This window comes from Scleropages formosus, chromosome 14 (genome assembly GCF_900964775.1).
Source record: "Scleropages formosus chromosome 14, fSclFor1.1, whole genome shotgun sequence".
In the NCBI taxonomy this organism is placed as follows: domain Eukaryota; kingdom Metazoa; phylum Chordata; class Actinopteri; order Osteoglossiformes; family Osteoglossidae; genus Scleropages; species Scleropages formosus.
The window spans coordinates 26,951,201-26,976,321 of record NC_041819.1 but is presented as its reverse complement, the minus strand read 5'-3'; the positions used below and the strand labels follow the sequence as shown (position 1 = coordinate 26,976,321).

The window sequence follows — 25,121 nt, the reverse complement described above, 5'->3', positions numbered from 1 at the left end:
TTGTGACATTGCAGTTGGACTTACAAACTATTTGAGTTGCATACAGAGTTCCGTTCCGAGTTGTCCAAACGTTAACCTAAAGGTGTACGTGTAAAAATTTGTCAAGGCCTGTTCTTCATCCTGAGATATACAGTTACGAATATATAGTTTACGTGTACATACAGCATGTCCTACAGCAGTGACAATTCGTGTTTTGTACCACAATATGACACAGCAGTGAGCTCGGTAACATACAGCTCACACGTGAAAGTGATGTTTAGTCTCCTGAAAGCACAGCGTTGACCTCCAAGACACAAAACCCAGAAGAACATTCGCACCCGTGCTCAGCGGATCCCGCAGCGCTCTAAGTGCGGTGTGGGACCGCGCCCTAAGGAGAGACAATATTGACACAGGAGGAGCGTCCACGGCCAAAGGAGAGACGGCTGGGGAGATCAGCAGGAGCCAGGAAACGCCACGGGATACAAAGCAAGCAGGCTGAGAGCCGGTGGACGCCGGACACACACACGGCTCAGAATCAGAGGACAGGGGACACGCACTAAAGACATATGGTAGGCAGTCAGCAAGGCGAGCATCACACAGCGTGGGACGCGCACAGAGCCGAAGGACAGGGGACAGCGACGCAGAGCCATGGCTTCCGTTGGGCAGGTGATCTTCTGGAGGTGCCGTACAACTTCTCCTACTTTTACCGTACTTTCACAGCAATGATCATTTCAGACAACTTGTCCTTCTGTCCCCATGTCCCTGTACTGTACGCACATTCACTCGTGTCCAGCTCCTTGGCGCGTTAGTGCGGTTTAGAGGTTAAAGGTCACATTCGGACATATTTATTTATCAGCGTTAGTTTGTTTGCGTTTTTTGTTAAGTACATGCTCTTATTTTGCAGCATCATCATCCTCATTTTCATCGTGGCAGCGCTGATCATCATCCTCCTGTGCGTCGCATTTGCGCGTAAGGAGCTCGTTCGGAGCACCGAGACTCGTGGACTTGGGAGACGATCAGACTGATGACATCATCCAATTATTCGATTTTGTCTGCGAGGATGGCATCGCGTTAAAGGAACATTAAGTGTAATTCGTGTTACGCCCCATGTAACACACTGATTTATGCATTTATAGAGCTGGGTAATTTTTACTGTATCGGTTCAGTGTCAGTCTCCTGATCAAGGGCATTACGGCAGGGGGTGGGATTTGAACCTCGACTTTCTGAGTGCAACCCCGTCACCCCCTGTGCCCCTCTTACGCTTAGGTGTGTAATTTACAGCCTGTGATGGATTGTTGTTGGGTCCAAGGTGAACCTTGTCTCACACCTGTGTCTCCTGTATAGGTTCCTGACCACCCTGACCCTGTGCTGGTCAGGCAGTTATTGAGAATGAATGAATGAATGAATGAATGAATGAAGAGTTATTTATTCACTTGACTCATCAAGGTATCACAGTATCGCAGTAACACTCTGAGTCTGCACCAGTGTACAACGGTGTAAACTATGAGGAGCAACAGACCCCTTCTGGTTGAACCTGATTTCCAGCTACTCACACAGTTCACCGTGCAGGTGTGTGTTGGACCCCCTCTGAAAGACCCTCCCCCCCAAGAGTGTGTGTTCTTCAGCCAGGCAGGCCTCCACTGTGCAGACCGGAGAGCCGTTCCCTGTGGGGAACCTCGGCAACGACGTGCTGCTCGACTGCGAATTCGACCCGTCTCCCGCCAACGGGAAGAAGGCAGCCGACGCCTCCGTGACCTGGACGAAGGACGGCCTCCCCGGGGTCGTGTACCTCTACGAGAACCGCGCCCCCCAGCTGCAGGACCAGAATCCGCTGTTCAAAGACATGGCCCAGGTGTTCCCGGATGCCGTCGCCAACGGCAACGCCTCCCTGCTGCTGCGAAGCGTCATAACGGAGGATGCCGGCACATACCGCTGTAGCGTGGTCGCCCCCAGCAGCCAGGGCACCGTGACCGTTAACCTCCGAGTTGCTGGTAAGAGCCTTGTGCGTGCGTGCGTGCGTGCGTGCGTGTTCTCTGCCCAGACCGGTACACTGGAGAAGTTAAACCGTTTCGACTAGACAAATAAGGCTGTTTGATCGCTGTCAATCTAACGACCATGAAAGCGTCCACCGCTGGGACCCGGAGCTTCTGTGCCTCATAAATCAGCAGATCGATACCAAAAGAGAATGTTACTCCTCCAACGCTCCCAGGTGTCCTGAATACCGCAGTACGGCTCGTGTTTACCATAAACACACCTAGTGAGTTTGTCACTGCTGAGCCCACACCCCCACCTTCCGGAGTGACAGGCCCCCGGGGCACGAGCGCCAGGTGCGGCCATTGGAGCCGATGGATATTTCTGGAGGAGATATTTTTTACGTTATTGAGATGGTTTTTAGTTTGTTGTCCTGAGGTGCGTTTTCGTTTTGTTTCTACTAGAAGCTGCCAGACTTTTCCTACAACTTGTGCTACACGTTGATTTGTGTCTGTTAGTATTTACACTGCAGCTACTCAAGTGCTACAGAGCAACACTGAAATTAATTCATTGGACTCTTTTCTCCAGAGTAACATCTGAAAGTGAACAAAAGTACATCAACAACAGACAAAGAGCTTTAGACACAGACACCAGATTATGCACACAGCTTGTGTGTCTGACACCATCATGTTGCTGGTTCACATCCCTCCAGTAAATAGCAAATACATAGATAATCATAGCAGATGGTGTTGGACTCATTGATGGAGCCGCCAGGAGATCAGGAGAGAAGTGCCTCTTGGAGAGATGGGTTTGAGACCCTTCTTCACTCTAGAAGGGATTCAGCAGCTCTGAGGGACACGGGGAGCTCATTCCACCCCACTGAGGCCTGTTAGTGTTCTCTGGAAATGTGATAAATATGTCTCCTAATGGTTTGGACATGTTCTTATTGCAGAGCTGAGTGTCGCTTTCCTCTGTAACTGGTCTTCAGCCGTTTTGCCTTTTCATTCTCCGTTTCCAATATTTTGTCCATTCTGACAATGGAGGTCATTTTTTATTTAGACAATTTATTAATGAGTAGTGGTATGAATATTGCATATTAATGACTGCAAAGCTGGTGGCCAACCTGACATCACACAGGAAGCCTCATTTTATTCCAGCGTTTTCTGCCCCGAGTTTCTCCGAGACGAACGGCACCCTGACCGCGGTGGCGCAAAAGTGGTTCCCCGAGCCCAACGTGACCTGGTCAAACCGTAATGGCAGCACCCTGAACGCGACCACGAGCCTCTCCAACAATTCGATGGGGATATTCCGCGTGGTGACGACCTTGAGCGACCCGCTGCAGCTGGACAGTATCTACATCTGTACCATCCAGAACAGCCTGGTGCGCTCTGTGACCCAGGCAACTGTCGAAGGTAAACAAGCCGGGGTCCGTCCCAGGCAGATGAGCCCGTTGCCATGGCAACAACGCTGATGCTCAAATACTGACAGAGGAGTTAATTGAACAAAGTAACACTGAACAAAATAATCAGAATCAGAACGAGTTTTATTGCCAAGTATGTTTACACATACAAGGAATTTGTCTTGGTGACAGAAACTTCCACAGCACAGACAGAATGACAGTGACAAGACAGATGAGAAGATAGAATATGTGAATGAAGGATAAAAAATATATAAAGTACCCAATATACAAAAACAGTCACTAGACATTGTATGTATGTACAGGTATGTTCTATACAAATGCAAGGGAGTGTGAGTAAGAGATATGATGTGATAAATAGTTATAAATATAAATAACGTTGTGTATTGCACTGGTTTACTCTCTAGGGGGGATTTAGCTGTTCATGAGGTAACCCATAACTGTTCCTCTTCAAGAGGTCTGGAAATTACTTTATAGGTGATCGATTGTATATTTTATATAAGATGAAGGAAAAAACACCTGAAACATTTTCCTTCCTTTTGTCTGCAGGCACAGACATTTTTACAAATACTTTGTTCAGCTTCAGCAGCGCCTCGTCTGCGATGATTCCTGGGCAAGCGCTCGTTCTCGTCCCACTGCTGCTGGGCTGGCTGCTCTGCTGAACACAGTGACACACACAGTAACACACACTCCAACCAGAGCTGGACACACTAACACACACCACGTCCAGAGCTGTAACAAACTTCTTCTCTAGAGGATGTATTCTGCCACTGTGTGTGTGTTCTGCATGGCATGACAGTCCTCCATCGGAGTGTGTCAGTGATGAAGAGTCAACCTTGTGCTTTCCGAAATGACAGCATTCAACGTGTCCAGATCTGTCAGGCGCTCTGCCATCCTGTCCACTGAGGATTATGGGTAATGATGTGGTTAAGGATGCCTGGTAGCTCAGTGAACTCTTGAAGAGTGCTGTGCAATATACAGATATATTTTACATAACTCTGGAAACTGTTAAAGCAGTAATGTCTATACAGTGGTACAATTTTTATATGGCTTTCTATGGATTCTTCATATATGAGAGAATTTGGGGTCATTTTAATATGTATTATCTTTTCAAATCAACCGGAAAAATAATGAAAACTAATTTAATTTGTTTCCAATCTTTTATGATATTTCTGTTACGGTTGTGTGACTAGTAAAAAATAAGAAAAACAATTGAATAAAGTCCCACTGTCAGATGCGCTCCAATCACTGTGGAAAGTTCCAGTACTTCACCAAGAGCGCCGCGCTTGAAAAGCTCCGCCTACTGCTGTATACGAACTCTCTGATTGGTCGAAGGAATAGGCCTCGCCCATTTAAGTATTCCTGTTCCCTGATTGGACGCGGGGAGTAAATGCAATCCTTCATCATGTTCCCGTTCATCGATTGGAGCCAAAGAATTAGGTTACGCCCCTTACTGCATTCCCGCTCGCTGATTGGACGCTTGGAGTTTCCGACAAGGAAAGTTACTCGAGATCCGTTCGGAATTCCTTTCGGAGCGGCGGCTTTGATCTGGGTTTCGGTCGTTCGCACGCGCAGTGATTTGAATTAAATTGAGGGTAATTGCAATGTCGCAGAGCCGCGCGCGCTCCCCGTCCTCGGAGCCCGACGCCACCTCCGATCCCGGGTGCGAGCCCAGCGGAGCCGAGCCCTGCGCGCTCTGTCCAGTGTGCGCGCAGCGCTTCCGCGACCCCCGCATCTTACCCTGTCTGCACAGCGTGTGCGCGGACTGCGCGCGGCGTCTCGAGCCTTTCCGCGACCCCGCTCCGGCTCCGGGTCCGAACGCGGGCTCCGTCTCCGTCCTGTGTCCGCAGTGCGATGCCCAGGTGGAGCTGCCCCCCGGGGGGGTCGAGGAGCTGCCGCCCGACCACCTGGCGCTCGACCGCGTCTTCCTGGAGAGCCTCAGCCTGGGGTGGGAGGACGGTCCAGGGTCCGAGCCGGGGGCGGGGCTGCGCCTGGCCTGCGACCTGTGCGGGGAGGGCGGCGCGCAGTACCGCTGCCAGGTGTGCAGCACGAACCTGTGCACCTTCTGCAGCCAGGCGCACAGGTGAGGGCGCCCCCTACAGGACATGATGTGTGGCTGAGGAGTTGCGTTTCTTCACGTTTAAATAGTTTTACTTTACCATTTAAATTGAAGTCAGTGTTTTTCACTTTTTTGTCAGTGGAAAAATAATAAGCTTTCAGCAGCGGTCAGCACCAAAAGTAAGACACTGACTGAAAAGAAACTGGTTAAGTGCTGCTCCGGGTTCGAGAGCACGCGCCTCTCCAGGGTTCGAACAGACCGCCTCTTGCTGACACCCCTTGCTGCCCCCCCAGGAGGCAGAAGCGGACGTCGGCTCACAGCGTGGAGCTGCTGCTGGACCTGAGGGCCCAAGGGCGGCTCTCGCGCCCGACTCTCTGCCCCCTGCACCCCGGGCTGCGCCTGCAGCTCTACTGCGAGCCGTGCGACGCGGCCATGTGCGGTGAGTGCTCCTCGACCGCCCACAGGGGGCACCGGTGCATCCCCGCCCACGATGCTGCTGACCGCCACGCCCAGCACATCCGCCGGCTGCTCGAGGACATACGGCCCCGCCTGGCCCACCTGGAGGGGGCGCTGCGGCTGGTGGAGAGCTCCCAGAATGCGCTGCGGGCACGGGCCGACGAGGTGGCGCAGGAGGTGCGGGCGTTTGCGCGGGACTACGCCGTCGCCGTGGAGCAGCACTGCGGCGCCCTCCTGCAGCGCCTAGAAGACGTGTGTCTGCACCGCCGCAACCTGCTCCACCTGCAGAGGGCGCAGCTGAGGCAGACGCTGGCCGACGTGCGGGGGGGGCGCGGACTTTGCCGAGCGCCTGCTGACCGCTGGGTCCGAGGTGGCCGTGCTCAGCGCCAAGGCGGTCGCGGTACGGCGGCTGGAGGGGTTGGTGGACGGCAGCCCCAGGTTCGACCCCCCGCCTGTGGCGGCGGACAGCAGCACCATCTACTTCCTCCCCCAGGAAAGTGCAGGACAGGTGGGGGGCTTCCCCATGGTGGGGGTCATCCAGGCCAAGGTTGTGGATCCCAGCAAGTGCGTCCTTCAAGGAGAAGGTGAGCGCCACCTGCTGTCCACCAGCTGCAGTGCAGCTCGTCCCATCCACCGAGCTCGGGATTCAAGCTGCAATGCATCGTGGGTTCACACTGCATGATGTGGTTGCTGATTGTTCATATGAACATTCATGTGACAGCAGGTAGAGGTTTTGTCAGCGGAAACTGATTAGTTATCCCTTGCCGTTTAAACATCTCGGGCCCGAGTCCACAGGGTTGGGGGGGGGATCGGCGGTATTCAGTGTCACCATTGATCTCTACACACTGGGACACTGAGAATGAAGAGCTGACCTCTGACACACCCCCAGTGGACATCTTGAAAGTGAGCAGGGCAATTCAGATGGCTGCCCTACAGAATGGGGTGTGTGTGTGAGAGAGACTTTACTGTTAAGACCGAGTTGAGGAAGGTGGGGCAGTGTGGTTTTGTGGAGCCCTGACCTCCGTGACCTTCCTGTTCCCCCCACCAGGTGCGCAGCGGGGCCGGGAGGGGCAGCAGGGACATTTCACGCTGCTCTGCAGGGACACGACTGGGGAGCCCATGGGCAGGGGGGGGGACGCCGTACTCGTCAGCATCGTCCACAGGGACCGCAGGGACTGGTGGGTCCGGGTTGGGGGTGGGGTGATGGGACATACACACGATGTCAGTCAGTGTGTTGTGCAAACAGTGTGTGAAGACTCATCCCTAAGCTCCTCCCACTTCCGCCCCCAGCACAGCGGAGGCCACGGTGGTGGATAACGGCGACGGCTCCTACAGGGTGTCCTACACACCCTCGGAGCCTGGATTGTATTCAGTGTGGGTGTGTGTGAGGGCCCAGCACATCAAGGTAATGATGAAAGGTCAAAGGTCATTGTAAAATAAAGTGTGCCCAGTGCAGTGTGTTTTACTGCACTGGGCACACTTTAATGTGCTTCTTGTCCTGATGCTCTGTGTGTGTGTGTGTGTGTGTGTGTGTGTGTGTGTGTGTGTGTGTCAGGGCTCACCCTTCGTCCTCGCGGTCAATAGGAAGTTCCAGAAGCACCATGGTGTGTTCCACTGCTGCTCCTTCTGCTCCAGCGGGGGTGCCAAGGAGGCCCGCTGTGCCTGCGGGGGGTCGATGCCAGGTAGGTCCTGGGGGAGGGGCTTACTGTCAGTGGAACTTCTGGGCGACACGGAGAAGTTTCTGTTCAGCCTCTGTGTGTGTGTTTGTCCCCAGGTGGGTACCAGGGGTGTGGTCACAGTCACCCAGGGCACCCAGGAAGGGCCCATTGGTCGTGCTGCGGCAGCACAGTAGAGATCTCCGAGTGCGTGAGTGGGGTGGGGTCCGCATGTGGCATCATCAGGACCGTGGCCCTTTGAGAGTCATCGCCACCAAGACCCCACCCACATGGAGTGACATCACCACTAAAACTCCACCCCCAGCAGGTGTCATTGCTGCAGAGACTCCGCCCCGTCTAAGACGGTCCCTGCAGCGTGTCGGACCCCTGGAGGCTGAGGACAGGACCACTTCCGATTCGGACCAGACACGGTGGCTCCTCCCACCTCCCTGTCGCTGTGTTCCTCACTGTGGTGCCTTAATATTTTACACTATTTTTCAGGGGAACCTTCTGGAAACAAACTCATCATTTATATACACACATAGATGGGTAAATAATAGGGTTTTTGTACAAAGCATGTGCTGCAGCGCAGTGACGCTGTACCACGGTCCCGTTGGGCCAATTACCATGATGGGTAAGGGTAAAAATGGACTACAGTCTCCGATAAAAGCAATTAAAACACCCAATAAGAGTAATTTCCACGTGGGACAACATATTTTGTTTGACTGAAACTGTTTCTATCTTCCCTTGAAGAGAGACTAGAGCCTCTGTGTTCACAGCAGGATGTTTGTTCTAGATGCTCCCGAGTGATGAACCCACTGTACCCCAGTACTGTACTGCACTGCCCTGCGCTCCAGTAAAACACTTATCATGTCACATGACTGATGCAAGATCAAATACAAAAGGATACATTTGTACTTTGAAGTGTGACGAACATTAATCGGTCTTTGATTTTCACTGCCCTTCAAAGGACTAAAGGAAGGAGTGATTAATTGCGGTAATTAACTCTGTTACTGAGTAACTGACAAGTGAAAAATGTTGAGAAAACGGGTTCCAGTAACATGTTGGATTAACTGTAACTCGGATTTAGTTCAAAAATAATTTTCCTCCTGCTGTCAGTCCTGTGTGTTCACTTCCCCGTGTTTTTTTTTTTTTTTTTTTACTGTATTTAATCATTATGGACAGAAAAATAAGAAAGAACAGAAATGGCTGTAAAGGCACACAGCGACCGGAGCGGCACTCGAACCGGGCACTGCGGCCTATTGCAATAAACTTAATTACTAACGCCAATCGATCCGAGTAAACGGAACAGCGCGCGCGCGCACACGCACAGAGCCGCTCACGGTCTCGCGACGCTCCCTCAGAGGAAGGCGCGCGCGGTGCCTGACGGGAAGCTGGAGGACTGGGAGGGGGCGCCGCAGCTGCGTTCCGAGCGCCTCTTCCCGGGGAGAGCGGTGGCTGTCCCTGCCCGGGTAGCGACGCGACGCGCCGCGCTGCACGTGGCCGCAGCCCTCGCTGTGTCCGCGTGTCTCCGCACGCGATCCGGAGGAATTGCCGCCCCTCATCGTGGGGGGGGGGACGGTCTCGCCGGTCTCGCCGGTCTCCTTTTTGCTCTGTCTGTGGGACCGGGGGCGGCGTAGCGTGTCCCCGTGGCCGTGGGCGCCTCCCTGCTCTGCGCGGGCATCGTCGGTCGGGCTGCAACCCCGTGATCGAAGAGAGAGTGGATGACTCGAGCATCCTCATCATCGGCATCAGCAGCGTCACGGATCCCACGTATCCTCCTCACCTCCTCAGTCAGTGGAACTGGACACACTGTCTCTGTCTGTCCTCAGGGAGACGGATACAAAGTATCTTCATCCTCCTCAGCGGAACCGGACGCTCTGTGTCTCCATCTTCGCCGTCAGCATCCATGTAGGCAGCAGAACCCGACGGAGGACCGTCCTCATCGTCGTGTCCGGCAGACGGTTGCTCGTGGTCCGAGAAGCTCCCTCCTCCTCCCCGGAGATGACTTCCTGGGGGACCCGTTCTCCTCCTGGCGGGGCGCTCCCTTGACCCGATGACCCTCGTACCGCGGTAACTCCGCTGACTGACCTGGTGTCGGAGCATCGGGGAGCGAAGCGAAATCGAGAGCTTCTCATTCGCTGTACGTGGAACTAACTGTTTTCCTGGTGGTGCTGGTTATTAATGCTATTCTTAATATTAATTGATTAATACACGTCCGGAATCGAGGTAATACTACGGTGCCCCGTGTGCTCGTCGGTCCAGCTCCGGTCTGCGGTGAACGAGGCGGGGAAGGGTGCGTACGTCGCCGTGGAAACCGAGCGGTCCGCGTTCCTCTCTCTCCAGGAGGCGCGATGAGGGAGACGGGACGACCGCACCACGATGATGTGATCCCCCCCGCGGTGCCGCGAGTCGACCGCACGCCATGACCGCGCCGGCCCTGCTGCCGCCGTCGGGTCGGAGGATCCCGGCTCCGGCACCTGGCGCCGCCTCCTTCCCGCACCACCGGGCCACGCTGCGGCTCTCCGAGAAGTTCATCCTGCTGCTCATCCTCGGTGCCTTCATCACCCTGTGCTTCGGTGCCTTCTTCTTCCTGCCCGACGGATCCAAGCACAAGCGCTTCGACCTGGGCCTGGAGGACGTTCTCATACCGCACGTGGACGGCATGGGCCGAGCGGGCCGCCAGTCCGGCGCCCACGTCATCCACGGCGAGGGCGGTCCCCACGAGCACCGGCACAGGTGAGCGGAGCGCCCCCTCCTGGTCTCCCCTGCATGGCGCCGCTTTGGCACGACTCTAGTCTCGGTCCCGGTTCAGGGCGACCGAAGGTGCCTTTTAGGGTAAAGATGTTCGACACGTTTCCGTCACGTCATCCAGAGGAGCCAGGCCTTGTCGAACAGGCTCCGCCTCCCGGGGAACCCCCTCCCCCCTGCCCCTGTCGTGGATACCCCCGGTGCCTCTGGAGGATTAAAGTCATCCCACCTTGTCCGCCTCTGAGTGGGGAACTGGCCCCGCCCACCGAACCCCTGGTCCTGAGGGAAGGAGCACAGTTTCCACAGGAAGTTCCTGTAACCTGGGGGTGTGGCTAATTCCAGTGGGTGGAGTCAATGCAGGTTGCGGGGGACAGTGGTGCGAATGTGGGGGGGATGTGCTGCTGTTGCTTCAGCAGTGTGGCTGGTCAGTGCGGTCTGTGTGAGTTGAGTGTGTGTGTGTGTGTGAGAGAGAGAGAGAGAGAGAGAGAGAGAGAGGGAGATTAGATTGTGCCTTATAGCCCATAAGCAGATTAGCGGCATGTTTGTTGGTAAATAGTGTCGCACTGCCGCTGCTCTTAGGACCAGAGCTAAACCGGTGTGACACTGCTGCTCTCGGGCCTGTTTTGTTTAAAAAAAATAATTTTTTGTCATTTTCCTACCATCTGTTTCCCTGCGGCTTCCAGCAGCATCTCCCCCCTCCATGCTGTCACCCGCTAATCCCCCCCCAGCTGGACGCGACCATGGTGCCAGGGAGAGGGTGGAGCCGTAGCGCCCGACTCGCACCGCCACGGTGCCCCCTCTCCCATCGGCGTGTCGTCGCTGTGCGCAAACACTATAAGTGTGTTCATAACTGCGTTTGTTCGTAACTCCGAAGTCACTTTTACCACTGATTCTGAATCAGGTCAACGGTCATGGTCCAGACCACACTCCATTGTGGGTTACGTTCTGTAAAAGTGTGGATGCAGCTGTGAATAAACAAAACAAGTTCACACACGCGTTTTCGGAACCGCTCGTTCCATCCGGGGTCGCGGGGAACCGGAGCCAACCCGGTAACACAGGGCGTAAGGCCGAAGGGGACACACCCAGGACGGGACGCCAGTCCGTCGCAAGGCACCCCAAGCGGGACTCGAACCCCAGACCCACCGGAGAGCAGGACCCGGTCCAACCCATTGCGCCACCGCGCCCCCCACAAAACAAGTACATTTATTTACTATTTTAAAGTTAATATTTCTGATTATTAACTCTGAGCTACAGTGAAATGAGCTCTTTTACAGTGAATGAAAATCCCCACAACCTCTGTTCAGTGCTGATTGACCCATAAACACGTTCAACGTTCCTCAGTCCTCTGACTGATCGGTGACCCCCAGGACGCCTCGGCTGTGGAAGGGATCCTGTGCAGTTCACCCACTTTGCATATACTGTGTGTGTGTGTGTAGGTACCCGTGCTCCCGCCACTTGCTGTACATGGTCGACCAGTGACTACGCGCTTCGGAAGTGAATGTCAGGAAGCGGTGGTGACCCTTCCTTCCGCGGTCACCGGAGCGGTCAGTCAGGCTTCGTGCTCCCCAGCCCCCAGCCGAACCGCGGGTGTGCGTGTTGCCCGACCACGTTGCCAATTTCCTGTGTCCTGGAGACAGGTGAGCTCGGTGGTACAGGACCGCTGGACAGCGGCGTTGTGACCGTGTTTCGTGCCGATGAACGCTGAGCACCTCGCGGTCGGAGATGACCGATTCGGCCACGTGTCCCACTGCCCCTTATCTCTCGCCTTTAAACACAAACTGCCTGGTGGTCACTTAGGTTCAAATCCCACCTCCCGCTGTAGTACCCCTGATCACGGTTTTCACCGAACTAATATAGTAAAAATTACCCTGCTGATTAAGTGAGCAAATGGGTCTCTTTGCAGAAAGGTGTCAGAGAAGTGAATACATTTAAATATGGATTATGGTCCCTAAAGTGCCTGGCGCCTCTGTGATGGCGGCACTGGGAGTGTCAGCGGTGCTGTGCTGGACTTGTGTGTCGGTGGGTCCCGCACCGCTCGGCTTTACCGCATTTGCCTTGCTCCCCGCCGAGCTCTGCCGCGGCCGGAGGCTTGGATTTCCCCGGCGCGGCCGTTTCCAGGGGTCCTGCTCGAACCTGCGGCACGGGCCTGGAGCACCAGAAGCCGTCGGCAACATCCCGAACCGCAGCGCCCACCGTTGCGGCTCCACGGGCTCCGGTTTCTCCCTCTACTCTGGACACTGGTGGTCAAGCAGGAGCAGCTCGCTGTGAGCTTCACCCCCCAAGGCTCTTTGGGGGGGACAGAGACCCCCGGCAGTGTGGCACGAGCGCGAGAGGACCGGGCGCTGCTCCTCGAACCCTTTTGTCAGGGAGACGTCCTTTTCCATGGCCCATCATCAAACACGACCCCGAAGCAGGAGGAGAAATCGGCACATCTCTGTGGTCCCGGGTTCGAATCCCACTTTGCTGTAATACCCCTGGTCAAGGTACTGTCCCTGAGCTGATACAGTAAAATTACTGTGGTGAATAAATGGGTAAATCAGTGAAAGTAGCTCAGCACACAAACACTACGCTTTACCATGGAGAAAAGTGTCCAGTGTAAAACGTCCGTTCATTTGCCGGTCGGGTTCTGTAAACGTGTCCGATTTTTTATTGCTTTTCCTGATTTAATCATTCAGCGGGTGCCGATTACAGTGATTTACCCGATTTTACACCTGGCTCAATTTTACTGGGGCAGTTCGGGGTAAGTACCTTCATCAGGGGTACTCCAGCAGGACGTGGGATTCAACCCTGTGTCCCAGGAGTGCAAGGCTGCAACTTGAACCGCGACGCCACCTGCTGGATGTAGCTGTACAAATACAAAATATGTTGTATGGCAGGATGCTGTAATATTTTTAATTAATTTTGAGGTAAGTAAAATTAGGACAAATTTAAAATGAGTTCTTCATGTTGTTGTTGATCAGTGATGCTCAGGAGCAGTAAACACTGTGGCGGTGAGTTGAACTGCGGTGGTACTGTACTGTATCGTACCACACTGCTCCACTGTTGGGTGCTCTTTACCGCCCCCTATGGGTTCGCAGGGTAAATACGGGTCCCATTTGTTTCTCGGTAGAAAATGTGCAGCGACGCAGCGTATTGTGGTGTCCTGGGGAGTACCTCCCCCTCCCCTGCCCCGCCTCACCCCGCGTGCTCCTCCCCCTCCCCCCCCCGTCAGGCAGGAGGAGGAGAGCCTGAGGAGCCGGATCCGGGCGGACCACGAGCGCGCCCTGCAGGAGGCCAGGGAGAAGCTGCGCAAGTCCCGCGAGGAGCTGCGCGCCGAGATCCAGACGGAGAAGAACCGCGTGGCCCAGCGGCTCCGCGGGAGGGAGGCGGCCGCCCCGCCCCTCCCCCCCGTCCCCGTACCCAGGCCGGGGGGCGTCGACGACGGCGACCCCGGAGACCCTCGGGTCAGGGAGAAGCGCGACAAGATCCGAGAAGTGAGCGTCCGGCAGGAGCGGCGTGGAACGTGTAGCTGGCGTGTGTGTGTGTGTGTGTGTAAGCGCCATTGTGCGTACGGGTGACACTGTATGTGTGCGTAGGCGTAGTTAGGGGTGTGGCTTGAGGTTGAGGGTTGGGGTAATGGGTTGGGTTTGGGTTTGGGTGCGGATGTGGCGTTGGCATCGAGTGCGGTTAAGGGTCCGCGGTCGAGTGCGGTTAAGGGTCTGCTGCTTGGGTCGTGTGTGGTCAGGCACGGTTTTGGAAGATGGAACCGACAGTTTGAGCTGCTACCCGTTGCTGCCTCTCTTCTTCAGTCTCCATGGACCCTGGTGTGTGTGTGTGTGTGTGTGTGTGTGTGTGTGTGTGTGTCTTCATCCAGTTAACAGCAGCTTCTCTTTCACCCTTGTTTTTCTTTTCCTCCTGTCTCTGGGAGCGATTTGACTTCCACTACTGGCACTTCACCTGTGCGCGCGCACACACACACACACACACACACACACACACACACACACACACACAGACCGAATGTAGGTCAGGCGGTGGAATGGCGCCACTCGTCTCCATAACAGAAGCATGTGATCCTCTAACAGTAACAATAATAATAGTAATAATGTAATGACTGCAATAATAATAGTAATAATAATAATAATAATACGCTGCTGACATCACCAGCATTTCCTCTATATTCTGTTGCGATAATAACACACCTCTGCGGTGTTTGATGTGTCACTGAGGTGTGTGGGTTCAGGAAATATTTTGTTCTCTGTGTTTTTTGTATCAGCTCTGGAGCTTCTTTCGCAGTTATATTTGTGTGTGTGTGTGTGTTTGTGTGTGCTGTGAAGTTCAGTTCCCCCTCAGAGCAGAATGAATATCGAGAAGCTCCTCCACACTTGATCACTGTAACACACCATCATGCTGTGCAGCAGCAGTAGGGTTTGTGGTCGCTGCCTTCACTGCTGGACCGCCGGATGGGGTCGTGACCCCAGTCGCGCTGTGAACACATCGAGCTCCCGCAGCGACTGCTCTCTTTCCTCAGAGCCTCGTTCTCATCACTCTTCGCTCGCTTGCCCCGTGCTGGGATTCGAACCCGTGACTCTCTGGTTCCTCAGCCCCCACAATGGCTCCTGCAGCCTGTGGAGCGAGGGAAGGGTGTGCTTTCGGTGCCCTGTTGGTCAGGTGGCGACGGGGGTATGGAGTCCTGTGTTCGTTACAGTGCCGGCGGTGTCTGGCACCAGTGGGCGGGGCTTTTGCTGCGTTGTCACTGGAGGAGAACGAGGCTTTTGGGGTCCGTACTCCTCTGAGCGCACACTCGTACCTGTGTGTTTGTGTGTGTGTGTGTGTGTCCAACACGCATGTTTAATGCTGACCCCCCTCCCCCCACACACACTCAGTTCAACACTTTGTGTCCCCTGTAGTGGGCGTGGTCTTGTGTGATCAGTGGGAGTGTCTCTGTTGGACTCTGTGTGCGTGTGTGTGTGTGTGTGTGTGTGTGTGTGTGATTCCACACTCAGTGCCCCTCTCTGCAGATGATGAAACATGCATGGGACAGCTACCGCCAGTATGGCTGGGGACACAACGAGCTCAAACCCCTGGCCAGGAAGGGACATTCCACCAACATCTTTGGTGAGTGCAAGGTCACCGTGACCAGAAGACTGCAGTAACACAATTACAGGAACATGGTAAAGATGGCTACAGGGTTTGAAAAGAGGGGGCGGGGCTGAAAAAATGATGGTTGAGATTGACCAAGAGAAACCAGGTGGTGGGTGGGGCTAACCATAAGGGGTGGGGCCTATCTAGATGAGGGCGGGGCCTTAGTGGGATGCACTCAGAGGGAGTGGTCTGTGGGACCCCTGCAGGGAACTCCCAGATGGGGGCCACCATCGTGGACGCCCTGGACACACTCTTCATGATGGGGCTGCACGACGAGTTCCGTGACGGACAGGCCTGGATCGAGCAGAACCTCGACTTCAGCGTGGTGAGTGCAGCCCGCTGTTTCCTCCACACACACACACACACACACACACACACACACATACGCCTGGCTGTTGGGTGCCCTCAGGGAGGAGCAGGTTCTAGAACATTCTAGTGATGTGGGTTGTGCAGTCAGGAGTTTCCCACAGTGGGCGTCATTGAACTGCCGGCGTGTTCCTTCACCCAGCACAGTAAGTCCCCATTAGACTGTGTGTAACTGTCTCTCTTTTGCACACCCACACACACATACACACACACACACACACACACTCTCGTTCACGTGGGTGGGATGACTAACGCCCTGCTGCTCACAGGGCTCCCTACGTGGTGTGTGAGTTACGATGGCAGCAGCTCTAATTGTCTGGACGGAACCCTGAGGACGTTGTACCGCGTAGAGATGGGTTTGACACCCGTGGGTGGGCGGATGGGGGGGGTGAGGGAGGAGACGATGGTTCCCGGAGTCACAGGAACACACTGCGACTCTGGAATGGGAAACAGTGTGAGAAGCAAGGAGAACAGGAATTGGGCTGTTGACTGGTGGGAGTCAGCGAGGAGGACTGTCTGCTGAAGGACCCCCCAGGGAGACTGGCAGGGGGTCGGGTACGAGCCGCCGCTCAACGTGCGCCGCGTCCATCGGGAGCCGACAAGTGGGAGCCTCCCCGTGTGTGTTAATGTGTGCGTGTCACCCTGCTTGAGGCTGTGCCGGAACACCTTCCCCGGTTCCTACCCCCTGGTTGCCATGCCAACGGCAGATGCCATACAGTCAGAGACGCGAAGACGGTGATGTTTTACAGTGGGGTATCAGTCCTCTGGAGCGAAACTGCAACTCTGTCTCAGTGTCAGTCGCCCCGCAGCTCCATCAGCCTCGTCTCTTCCTCTCTCTCCGTGTGTGTGTGTGTGTGTGTGTGTGTGTGTGTGTGTGTGTGTGTGTGTGTGTGTGTGTGTGGACACTGTCCCACTGCTGTCTGGCACCTCGTTGTTGTTATTCTTAATATTCCGCTGTCACTATAGTTGGACCCCACCAGTGGATTTGCCCCTCCCCCCAGACCTGTGTCCCAGTTTACCATGTTACATTGTACGCTTATGTCGTCAGTAGAAAAATTGCGATATGAGCCCCACATTGTCCCTCGGGGTCCCTCAAAACAAATCAAATCAAATTCAAATTTTATTTGTCACATACGCAACCATACGCAGCACGACGTGCGGTGAAATGGTTTATACAACTGTCCGACATAAGTTTTAAAAAAACAAAGAAGTAGTAAAATGTAAAAATGTATATAAAATCCATATATGCATATGAAAAAGCAAAATATATAAATATCTATAAACAGATGTGCAAGGAATTCTAAAAATTTTTGCAGCATAAAATGCGGTGCAATATGGTGTGCAACAATTATTATTATTATTATTATTATTATTATTATTATTATCTGATACTTTTCTCCAAAGCAGCTTACGGTGTTACTTACCGTGTTTACCTGTTATCCAGCAGGGTCATATGTACTTTATCAACATAAGGCAAGTACCTCGATTGAGAGTATCGCAGCTCGAGGGATTTGAACCCAGGACCTACGGACTGCCAGGCAACAGCTCCAGCCACTGCGCCACCTGCTGGCCGTGGGCCCCCTGCCGAACTCTCTGTCGCATCACGTTGAGACGTGTCGGGTGTCCTGCGGTTGGACCGCTGCGCAGCCGCCTCGACCGTTGATTGCCCTTTGCTTCACTTTACGTTCCGGTGTTTCGTCGCCCCGCAGAACGCCGAGGTGTCCGTCTTCGAGGTCAATATCCGCTTCATCGGCGGCCTGCTGGCGGCGTACTACCTGTCCGGCCAGGAGGTGAGGCCCCTAAACCACGGTGCATCCGGGGGAGCGGGGGGGGGGTGGCATCAGTGATGGAAGGTGTTTACTGCAGTGAATGTACCATTACTCTATTTACTCAAATCCTCTTTACCTAATTCCCTCTGAATGGGTAGCAGCCTGGTTGCCATGGCAACCAACTGTACACACAGTATGGACGGAAGAAAAGAGTGATTGACAGGAGCGTGATGGGGATGGTAGAGTGGACCCCACACGCGCGCACACACACGCGCGCACACACACACACACACACACACACACACACACACACACGCTCCAGGATACTCCTTCCACAGCTCAGTGTTATGCAGCAGTTCATTCCCAGCATGCTCAGTGACTGAGGGTGTGTTTCATAAGAGGATGTTCACTCTGTATGGCCTCTTCTCACCGTACCCCGTGTCACACTCCTGTGCATTTGTGGATTCGAACCTCACACCCTCTGTTGGCTGCTGCTCACCTGTTTGCGAACACTACCTTCCCCAGAGAGAGTGAATCCTCCCTCTAAGGTGCAGACAGGGTGTCATGGCCGAGCGCTGCAGGGGTTCGAAAGAGGGAGCTAGACTGAGTTCCAGTGGACGTTAAATTGTCAGTAGGTCTGACCCCTTTAGACCTGCTTCTCAGCACAGTGTGGGACTGAAACCCGTTCATAACCTGACCTGTCAGAGTGGCTGTCCAGGGTCTGGCCTGGGTGTCTGGTCCATCTGCCTGCTGCTCCATGTCTCTCTTGGTTCTGAACCCATGCTGCACTGATTGGGTTTTGACCCGTGCTGCTGTGACTGGGTCGTGGGGTGGGATTTGTGCTTCACTTGGATGGGTTGTGGGTTCTAAACCCCTGCCCCTGTGCCCCCCGCTCCTGCCCCAGGTGTTCAAGGCGAAGGCGGTTCAGCTGGCCGAGAAGCTGCTGCCCGCGTTCAACACGCCCACTGGGATTCCCTGGGCCATGGTCAACCTGAAGAGGTGAGGAGGGCATTGGGGGGGGGCGTTAGAGTGTGTTCGTGTTAGTTCAAGGTCTTAACCGCAGTAAAAACACAGTGTAGCCAAGAAAGACAGTATGTGTCACTGTTGTAAAATACACCAGCATTCTGTGTGTGTGTGTAAGGACAGACTTACGTACTGATACAGATCATGCTAGGATGGTGGGGTGGAGTGGGGGTCCAGTCATTCCACACACACACATTTTCTGAACCGCTTGTCCCATACGGGGTCGCGGGGAACCGGAGCCTAACCCGGCAACTCGGGGCGTAAGGGGACACACCCAGGACGGGACGCCACCCAGGAGAGGACGCCAGTCCGTCGCAAGGCACCCCAAGCGGCACTCGAACCCCAGACCCACCGGAGAGCAGGACCCGGTCCAACCCACTGCGCCGCCGCGCCCCCATCCGGTCATTCCATTTACGGCTCATTCCAACGTATCATTTTTCACTGATCTTGTGGTAGAAAACTGAAATGTTTTAACACGTGTTGCAGGTGTTTGGAAATAATTTTGTTTTTAATAGATACATCATACTGTGTTTACTGCTTTACTGTACTACGTTAGGAGGCGCGGTGGCGCAGTGGGTTGGGCCGGGTGCTGCTCGCCGGAGGTTCTTTGCGATGGACTGGCATCCCGTCCTGGGTGTGTTCCGTCCCCCTCCGGCCTTACCCCCTGCGTTGCCGGGTTTGGCTCCGGCTCCCCTTGACCCCGTATGGGACAAGCGGTTCAGACAACGTGACGTGATGCGATGTACTACGTTATACAGTGTTTATACGCCCATCATGAGAGAACAGAAAGCACACGTGTGTTAATGTTACTCGTGGGGAAATTTCATTGTTAGACTATTATTATTATTATTATTGTTGTTGTTGTTACTGTTGTTGTTATTTATTTTATTTCGTCCCATCTGTCTCTCTCTCTCGCTCGCCCGTGAGCAGTGGCGTGGGTCGCAACTGGGGCTGGGCGTCTGCAGGCAGCAGCATCCTGGCTGAGTTCGGCACCCTCCACATGGAGTTCGTCCACCTGACCTACCTGACCGGAAACCCCGCCTACTACCAGAAGGTGCGCTTGAGGCCACGCCCACTCTTTAGCCACGCCCCCACCTCCCAGGAGCCCTGCTCCCTCACCCGCTTCGTGAATCAAGTGGGAAAGGTGTTTGACATGCTGGTCTCACTGGGCTGGGTGCGTGCCTCTGCGTGTGTGTGTGTGCGCGTCACTCGGCCCCTCTTCCCGGCTCCCCGCAGGTGATGCACATCCGTAAGCTGCTGGCCAAAATGGAGCGGCCCAACGGACTGTACCCCAACTACCTGAACCCGCGGACGGGGCGCTGGGGACAGCGTGAGTACGGCAGGGCCCTCTGTGACATCACCTTCCCATGATGCAACACTTCCTTCCCCATGTCCCCTCAAGAGGACATCTCTTCTGCACTGTAAGGACGGCACTTTAATTCTAGACTGGGGCTGCTCACGCGTGCAGGTTTGGAAGACAACGGGACGGCTGGGGCAGCCCCTCACATCTGAGGGTTGCGGGTTCGGGTCCTGGCAGAGCGTCCAGTTGGGAAAAGTATTTATGACGTATAACAACACTGAAACTATACAGCTGGATGAACTTTATTTGGGCGCAGCAGGTGGCGTAGTGGCTACATTTACCTCTTTGCACTCGAAGGTCGCATGTTCGAATCCCACCTCCTGCTGTAGTACCCTTGATCTAGGTACTTGCCCAGATTTGATAGAGTAAAAGTTACCCAGCTGTGTAAATGGTAAATCGGGAGCCTCTCCGTTTGCACAGTCAGTGTTTCTTTGGCTCGTGTCCACGGTCTGATGCTAGTCGGACGACAACACCCTGCGAAAGCGCTGCGGGTTTGAGGTTCAAGCTCAGAGTGCATCCCAGAGGGACCACCCGCATGACAAGCTGCCGCTAATTGTGCCTTGCGGTCGCAGTCAGCCCAGCGGCTCTGGCCGCAGCCGGTCACTTAGCAGTAATCAGCATCCATTGTACCTGCTAACTGAGTGCAGGGCTTACGAGACGGAGGGAAGGACTGAAGAGGCTCAGGACTCGTTGATGGAGCTGTCAGGATATCAGGAGAGAAGTGGCTCTCAAAGGGATCAGTTCGAGACCCTTCTTCAGTGTGGGAGGGATCCAGCAGTTCTGAGGGACACAGGGAGCTCATTCCATCACATTGAGGCCCGAAACTGAGAACGTGCTGACTTCTGAATTTGGACCCTTGTGAGTGGAGCCACCAAGTGGTGAGAGATGGATGAGCTCAACGCTCCTGCTCGAGTGTAGGACAAGTCCCATAGACGCCCTGCTGTTTGGACGGGTCAGTGGAAAAGCACCAGATTTGACTGATGGAGCATCTGACTGGACAGCCGGTCTGCGTGGTTGGGGTCCTGTCCCCTAACTGATGCACCATGAACACTCTCTCTCTCTCTCTCTCTCTCTCGCCCGACCGCCCCTCCAGATCATACCTCTGTGGGGGGCCTGGGCGACAGCTTCTACGAATACCTCCTGAAAGCCTGGCTCATGTCTGACAAAACCGACACGGAGGCCAGGAAGACGTACGACGACGCCGTCGAGGTGAGGCGTCCACACGGTTCGAGCCCCGCCCCCCAGAGGAGAGGGAGGCCTTATGCTAATGAGCGAGCGCGGGACGGTCGTGTCTCCGCAGGCCATCGAACGCCACCTGATCCGCAAGTCCAACAGCGGGCTCACCTTCATCGGCGAGTGGAAGAACGGCCACCTGGAGCGGAAGATGGGTCACCTGACGTGCTTCGCGGGGGGGATGTTTGCGCTCGGCGCCGACGGCTCCCCCGGGGACAAGGCCGGCCACTACCTGCAGCTGGGCGCCGAGATCGCCCACACCTGCCACGAGTCGTACGACCGCACAGGTGAGCGCCGGCCGCACGAGAACATTCCCGTCGTTCCTCCATTTCTAGCGGAGCCTTAACCGCACCGCCCCCCCCGCAGTGCTGAAGCTCGGACCCGAGGCCTTCAAGTTCGACAGCGGCCTGGAGGCGGTGGCCGTGCGCCAGAACGAGAAGTACTACATCCTGCGGCCCGAGGTGATCGAGACCTACTGGTACATGTGGAGGTTCACCCACGACCCCAAGTACCGGCAGTGGGGCTGGGAGGCGACGCAGGTGAGCGAGATTGGAGCGGCGCCCCCTAGGGGACGGCGGGGGCGTTGCGCCATACAGCCATATTTTCACTCCCCTAATGATGCCGTGAGTCTCGGTCGGTGGGAGCTGGTCGTGACGGTCCGGGAGCTGATCGTGACGGTCCAGGCGCCGCCACACTGCGGGCTCTTTGTGAACTGTGAAACAGTTCTATATTTATACATATAGATCTTGGCAGTTATTACTGTAGTAACAGTTAATTATTATTGTTAGGCTGGAAAATACTTTAAAGTCACTGAGGTTCTTAGGATGTAGTTGGTGTCACACAAGTAAAAATAATGGCTCCTGTTAGTTTTTTTCTGTACTTTATTTCATCCCATAAGAATAAAAGTTAAAACCCTCCAGTATTCTACATCACAAATCCTGTTAGCTTAATATGTTTTTAAAATTCCAAGGCAGTAAAATGAAGTAAAATTAAGAGCTCAGCTGCAAAATGAAGCTGCGCATCCAGGAACGGAGCCGCATTCCATTGGTGATGTAACCCCGCCCATGAGTGTCATAACCCCGCCCATTGCTTAATTAGCCCCACCCACTCATGTATTAAAACACAAGCAGCTTTTACATGTATGAAAGGCCCCAGCAGCCCTGTAAAACTCTGTATGATGAGGACACCCCCTTGTAATGATGAGGGAATCCACATGCATGCTGCTGCCTCTGCCACTGGTTCTAGTTTTTTTGAGAAATAAGCAGTTTGTGATTTTTTTATTCCAGAAGTTCTCAGTTATTCCTGACAATGTCTTCAGTTCAGAGTAAAATGAATGGAGGAGTCAGGTTCCACAGACGGGGGGGGGGGGGGGCTTCACTGACTTCCCTGAAGTAGCTCTGTTTCCGTGGTGACGGCTCTAGCTGGGAACCGAGGTGCCTCCAGACGTTGCCCATGGCAACCGTGGAACACGTGTGTGTCTGCAGCCGCCTGCTACTCGGGACTTCGTAGGTGGACTGGACAAGTCTGCAATTTAGTCATAACCGTAGTCCCCTCCTCCCGCAATGCTCTCAGGAGGATGCTCTGCTCTTCCGAGTCACTAGGTGGCGCCATCTACCTCTCTCGCTCTATTCCAGGCCATCGATAGGTACTGCCGGGTCAGCGGGGGATTCTCGGGCGTCAAGGACGTCTATTCGTCCAACCCCACCTACGACGATGTCCAGCAGAGCTTCTTCCTGGCAGAGACGCTCAAGTGAGTGTTTGTCTTTGACCCAGCCAGGTGTGTACAGGTGTGTCCCCTGTCCAGCCTCAGCTCTCTACTGCCCCCGTGTGTTGGACCGGTCGATCTGCTGGAGTCCAGCGAATACCTCTCGCTGCCCCCCCAGGTACCTGTACCTGCTGTTCTCCAGCGACGACCTGCTGCCCCTCGACAGCTGGGTGTTCAACACGGAGGCCCACCCCCTCCCCGTGCTGCACCTGGGGAACGCGACCCTGCCGGGCAGCGAATCGCGGCGCTAGACCCCCCCGTGGGTGCTGCGGTGCCACCTGCCATCCCCCTTGTCAGCGGAGCGGCGGGACTCGGTGGCCCCCTCCTTCCCGACGGTCCGGCGTCCGCTCGTTCCGTGAGGACCGCCGGGGTTCGACCTGCTGTGCGAACGTGGGACAAACGGAACATCGCCGGGGTGGGACCCGGACCCGGGGGGTGCGGCGTGTGAGTGCGCGCGCCAGCCGCATGGACGCGTGACCTCGGGGGACGCGGTGACCCCAGAGAGGTGCCACGACCCGGCGTTTTGTGTCGATGTTCCGTTCTTTCACATTGTTTGGCCCTTCGCTGCTCGCTGCAGGTGAGACTCGACAACAGCGCCACCTGTTCACGGTCCTGTTGACCTTTGACCCGGAACCCTAGCGTGGGCTGGGGGATGAGCTGCAGTCACCCCGCGTCCCGCCAGGATAGGGACAGTAAGAGCTGCCAACGGGGGGCGTCGGCGGGAACGGGAACTGGGTGCGTGTTCCTCACGCCCCTCCCACCCCACCCCCCCACTGAGCTGGACCACATGCAACTGCTGTGTCCTTTACATGACCTTTGACCTTTACATGACCTCCTCCCATCCGCCCCAGACCTGTACAAGGCTGACTAACAGAAAAAATAAACGTGTGCCAGTTGACGTGTTTTCTCCGTGTTCTGGGTGACCAGGTGCAGTGTGCGTGTGTGTGTGTGCGTGTGGCGCGCGCTGTGATGTCCTGCTGTTCCTGCTGCTCCGACACCTGCAGCCTCACCTACCCTAAACCGTGATCTTTGTTTGTTTGTTTCTGGGTGTGGCCTCCCTACTCAACATCACTCTGACATCATCATCAGGAGGTTGTAAAAATGGAATAGGACACAACACACACACTCCAGACCAAGACAGGACGCAACACACACACTCCAGACCCAGGCAGGACACTCCAGACCAAGACAGGACACAACACACACACTCCAGACCCAGGCAGGACACAACACACACACTCCAGACCCAGGCAGGACACTCCAGACCAAGACAGGACGCAACACACACACTCCAGACCCAGGCAGGACACTCCAGACCAAGACAGGACGCAAAACACACACTCCAGACCCAGGCAGGACACTCCAGACCAAGACAGGACACAACACACACACTCCAGACCCAGGCAGGACACAACACACACACTCCAGACCCAGGCAGGACACAACACACACACTCCAGACCCAGGTAGGACACAACACACACACTCCAGACCCAGGCAGGACGCAACACACACACTCCAGACCCAGGCAGGATGCAACACACACACTCCAGACCCAGGTAGGACGCAACACGCAGTGGCGCCATCTGAATGGCGGAAATTCCATGTAAATCAGCTCCTCCTCTGACTTTGGATCTGCAGCCTTTTCCGCCGTCCTCTGCTGGTAGTCTCTCATACCGCGGTACACCAGGTGCCTTTACTTATCGTCCAGATGTTGACGTAGATGGGAACAGTGAGTGGGCGGGTGGGGGGCGAGGGTCTGAATTTCTGAGTGGGACGGACGCGAACCCTGCTCTGTTTGCCTTGTTAGTCATCATTCTGGGTGCTTTTGGCAGGACACTTCGGTCTCCATGGAGACGACGGGACGCGACCCAGTCAGTAGCTACGGTCAGCCTGACCCCCCCCCCCCACTCAGCATCAAGGAGAAGGATACGGTGGGTGTTTTGGTCCGGTTCCACCCAGGAAACCCCTCCAATGGGAGGGTCCAGCGTGTGTCCTGTGTCACACGTGTGTGTTTTTCCCACACGCTCGAACCCGAAGCTTTTGCTCTTTCTCACACCCAGGAACGTTTTGCTGAAAAACTCACCAGGTTAAAGCTTCACTTTATTGGCAGAAATCGATGCTTTTTTCTGGAAGCAGAAGCAGCACATTTCAGGCCCTCAGACGCGGTGCTAAAACGGTCCCACTTGTCTTC

The 25,121-nt window shown here is 55.0% G+C and overlaps 3 protein-coding genes across 5 annotated transcripts; all 3 read left to right on the top strand.

The window, feature by feature from the left end:
• Nucleotides 1-580: 580 nt before the first annotated feature.
• Nucleotides 581-4,486, top strand: vtcn1 (V-set domain containing T cell activation inhibitor 1). Its single transcript, XM_029257860.1, has 5 exons — nucleotides 581-659; nucleotides 884-948; nucleotides 1,605-1,970; nucleotides 3,108-3,362; nucleotides 3,917-4,486. Exons 1-5 carry the CDS (start codon nucleotides 628-630, stop codon nucleotides 4,027-4,029), a joined length of 831 nt encoding a protein of 276 aa, XP_029113693.1. The 5' UTR covers nucleotides 581-627; the 3' UTR covers nucleotides 4,030-4,486.
• Nucleotides 4,487-4,852: 366 nt separating this feature from the next.
• Nucleotides 4,853-8,671, top strand: trim45 (tripartite motif containing 45). The gene is given in 7 exon segments (XM_029257858.1): nucleotides 4,853-5,450; nucleotides 5,720-6,206; nucleotides 6,208-6,466; nucleotides 6,931-7,060; nucleotides 7,173-7,287; nucleotides 7,438-7,564; nucleotides 7,657-8,671. Coding segments are annotated over 7 exon segments (1,740 nt in total). The 5' UTR covers nucleotides 4,853-4,971; the 3' UTR covers nucleotides 7,800-8,671.
• A 236-nt stretch (nucleotides 8,672-8,907) lies between these two features.
• On the top strand, nucleotides 8,908-23,819 carry man1a2 (mannosidase, alpha, class 1A, member 2). Of its 3 annotated transcripts, none has more exons than XM_029257856.1 (14): nucleotides 8,908-9,610; nucleotides 9,884-10,276; nucleotides 13,500-13,761; nucleotides 15,289-15,385; nucleotides 15,619-15,737; nucleotides 17,488-17,568; nucleotides 18,452-18,546; nucleotides 19,501-19,624; nucleotides 19,807-19,900; nucleotides 21,024-21,139; nucleotides 21,231-21,450; nucleotides 21,530-21,702; nucleotides 22,798-22,913; nucleotides 23,047-23,819. In XM_029257856.1, exons 2-14 carry the CDS (start codon nucleotides 9,963-9,965, stop codon nucleotides 23,177-23,179), a joined length of 1,944 nt encoding a protein of 647 aa, XP_029113689.1. In that variant the 5' UTR covers nucleotides 8,908-9,610; nucleotides 9,884-9,962; the 3' UTR covers nucleotides 23,180-23,819. The 3 variants fall into 3 exon arrangements, with proteins under 3 accessions (XP_029113689.1, XP_029113690.1, XP_029113688.1); XM_029257857.1 differs by having other exon boundaries at nucleotides 8,908-9,680; nucleotides 22,798-22,940; nucleotides 23,047-23,121; XM_029257855.1 differs by having other exon boundaries at nucleotides 8,909-9,680.
• The last annotated feature ends 1,302 nt before the right edge of the window (nucleotides 23,820-25,121 follow it).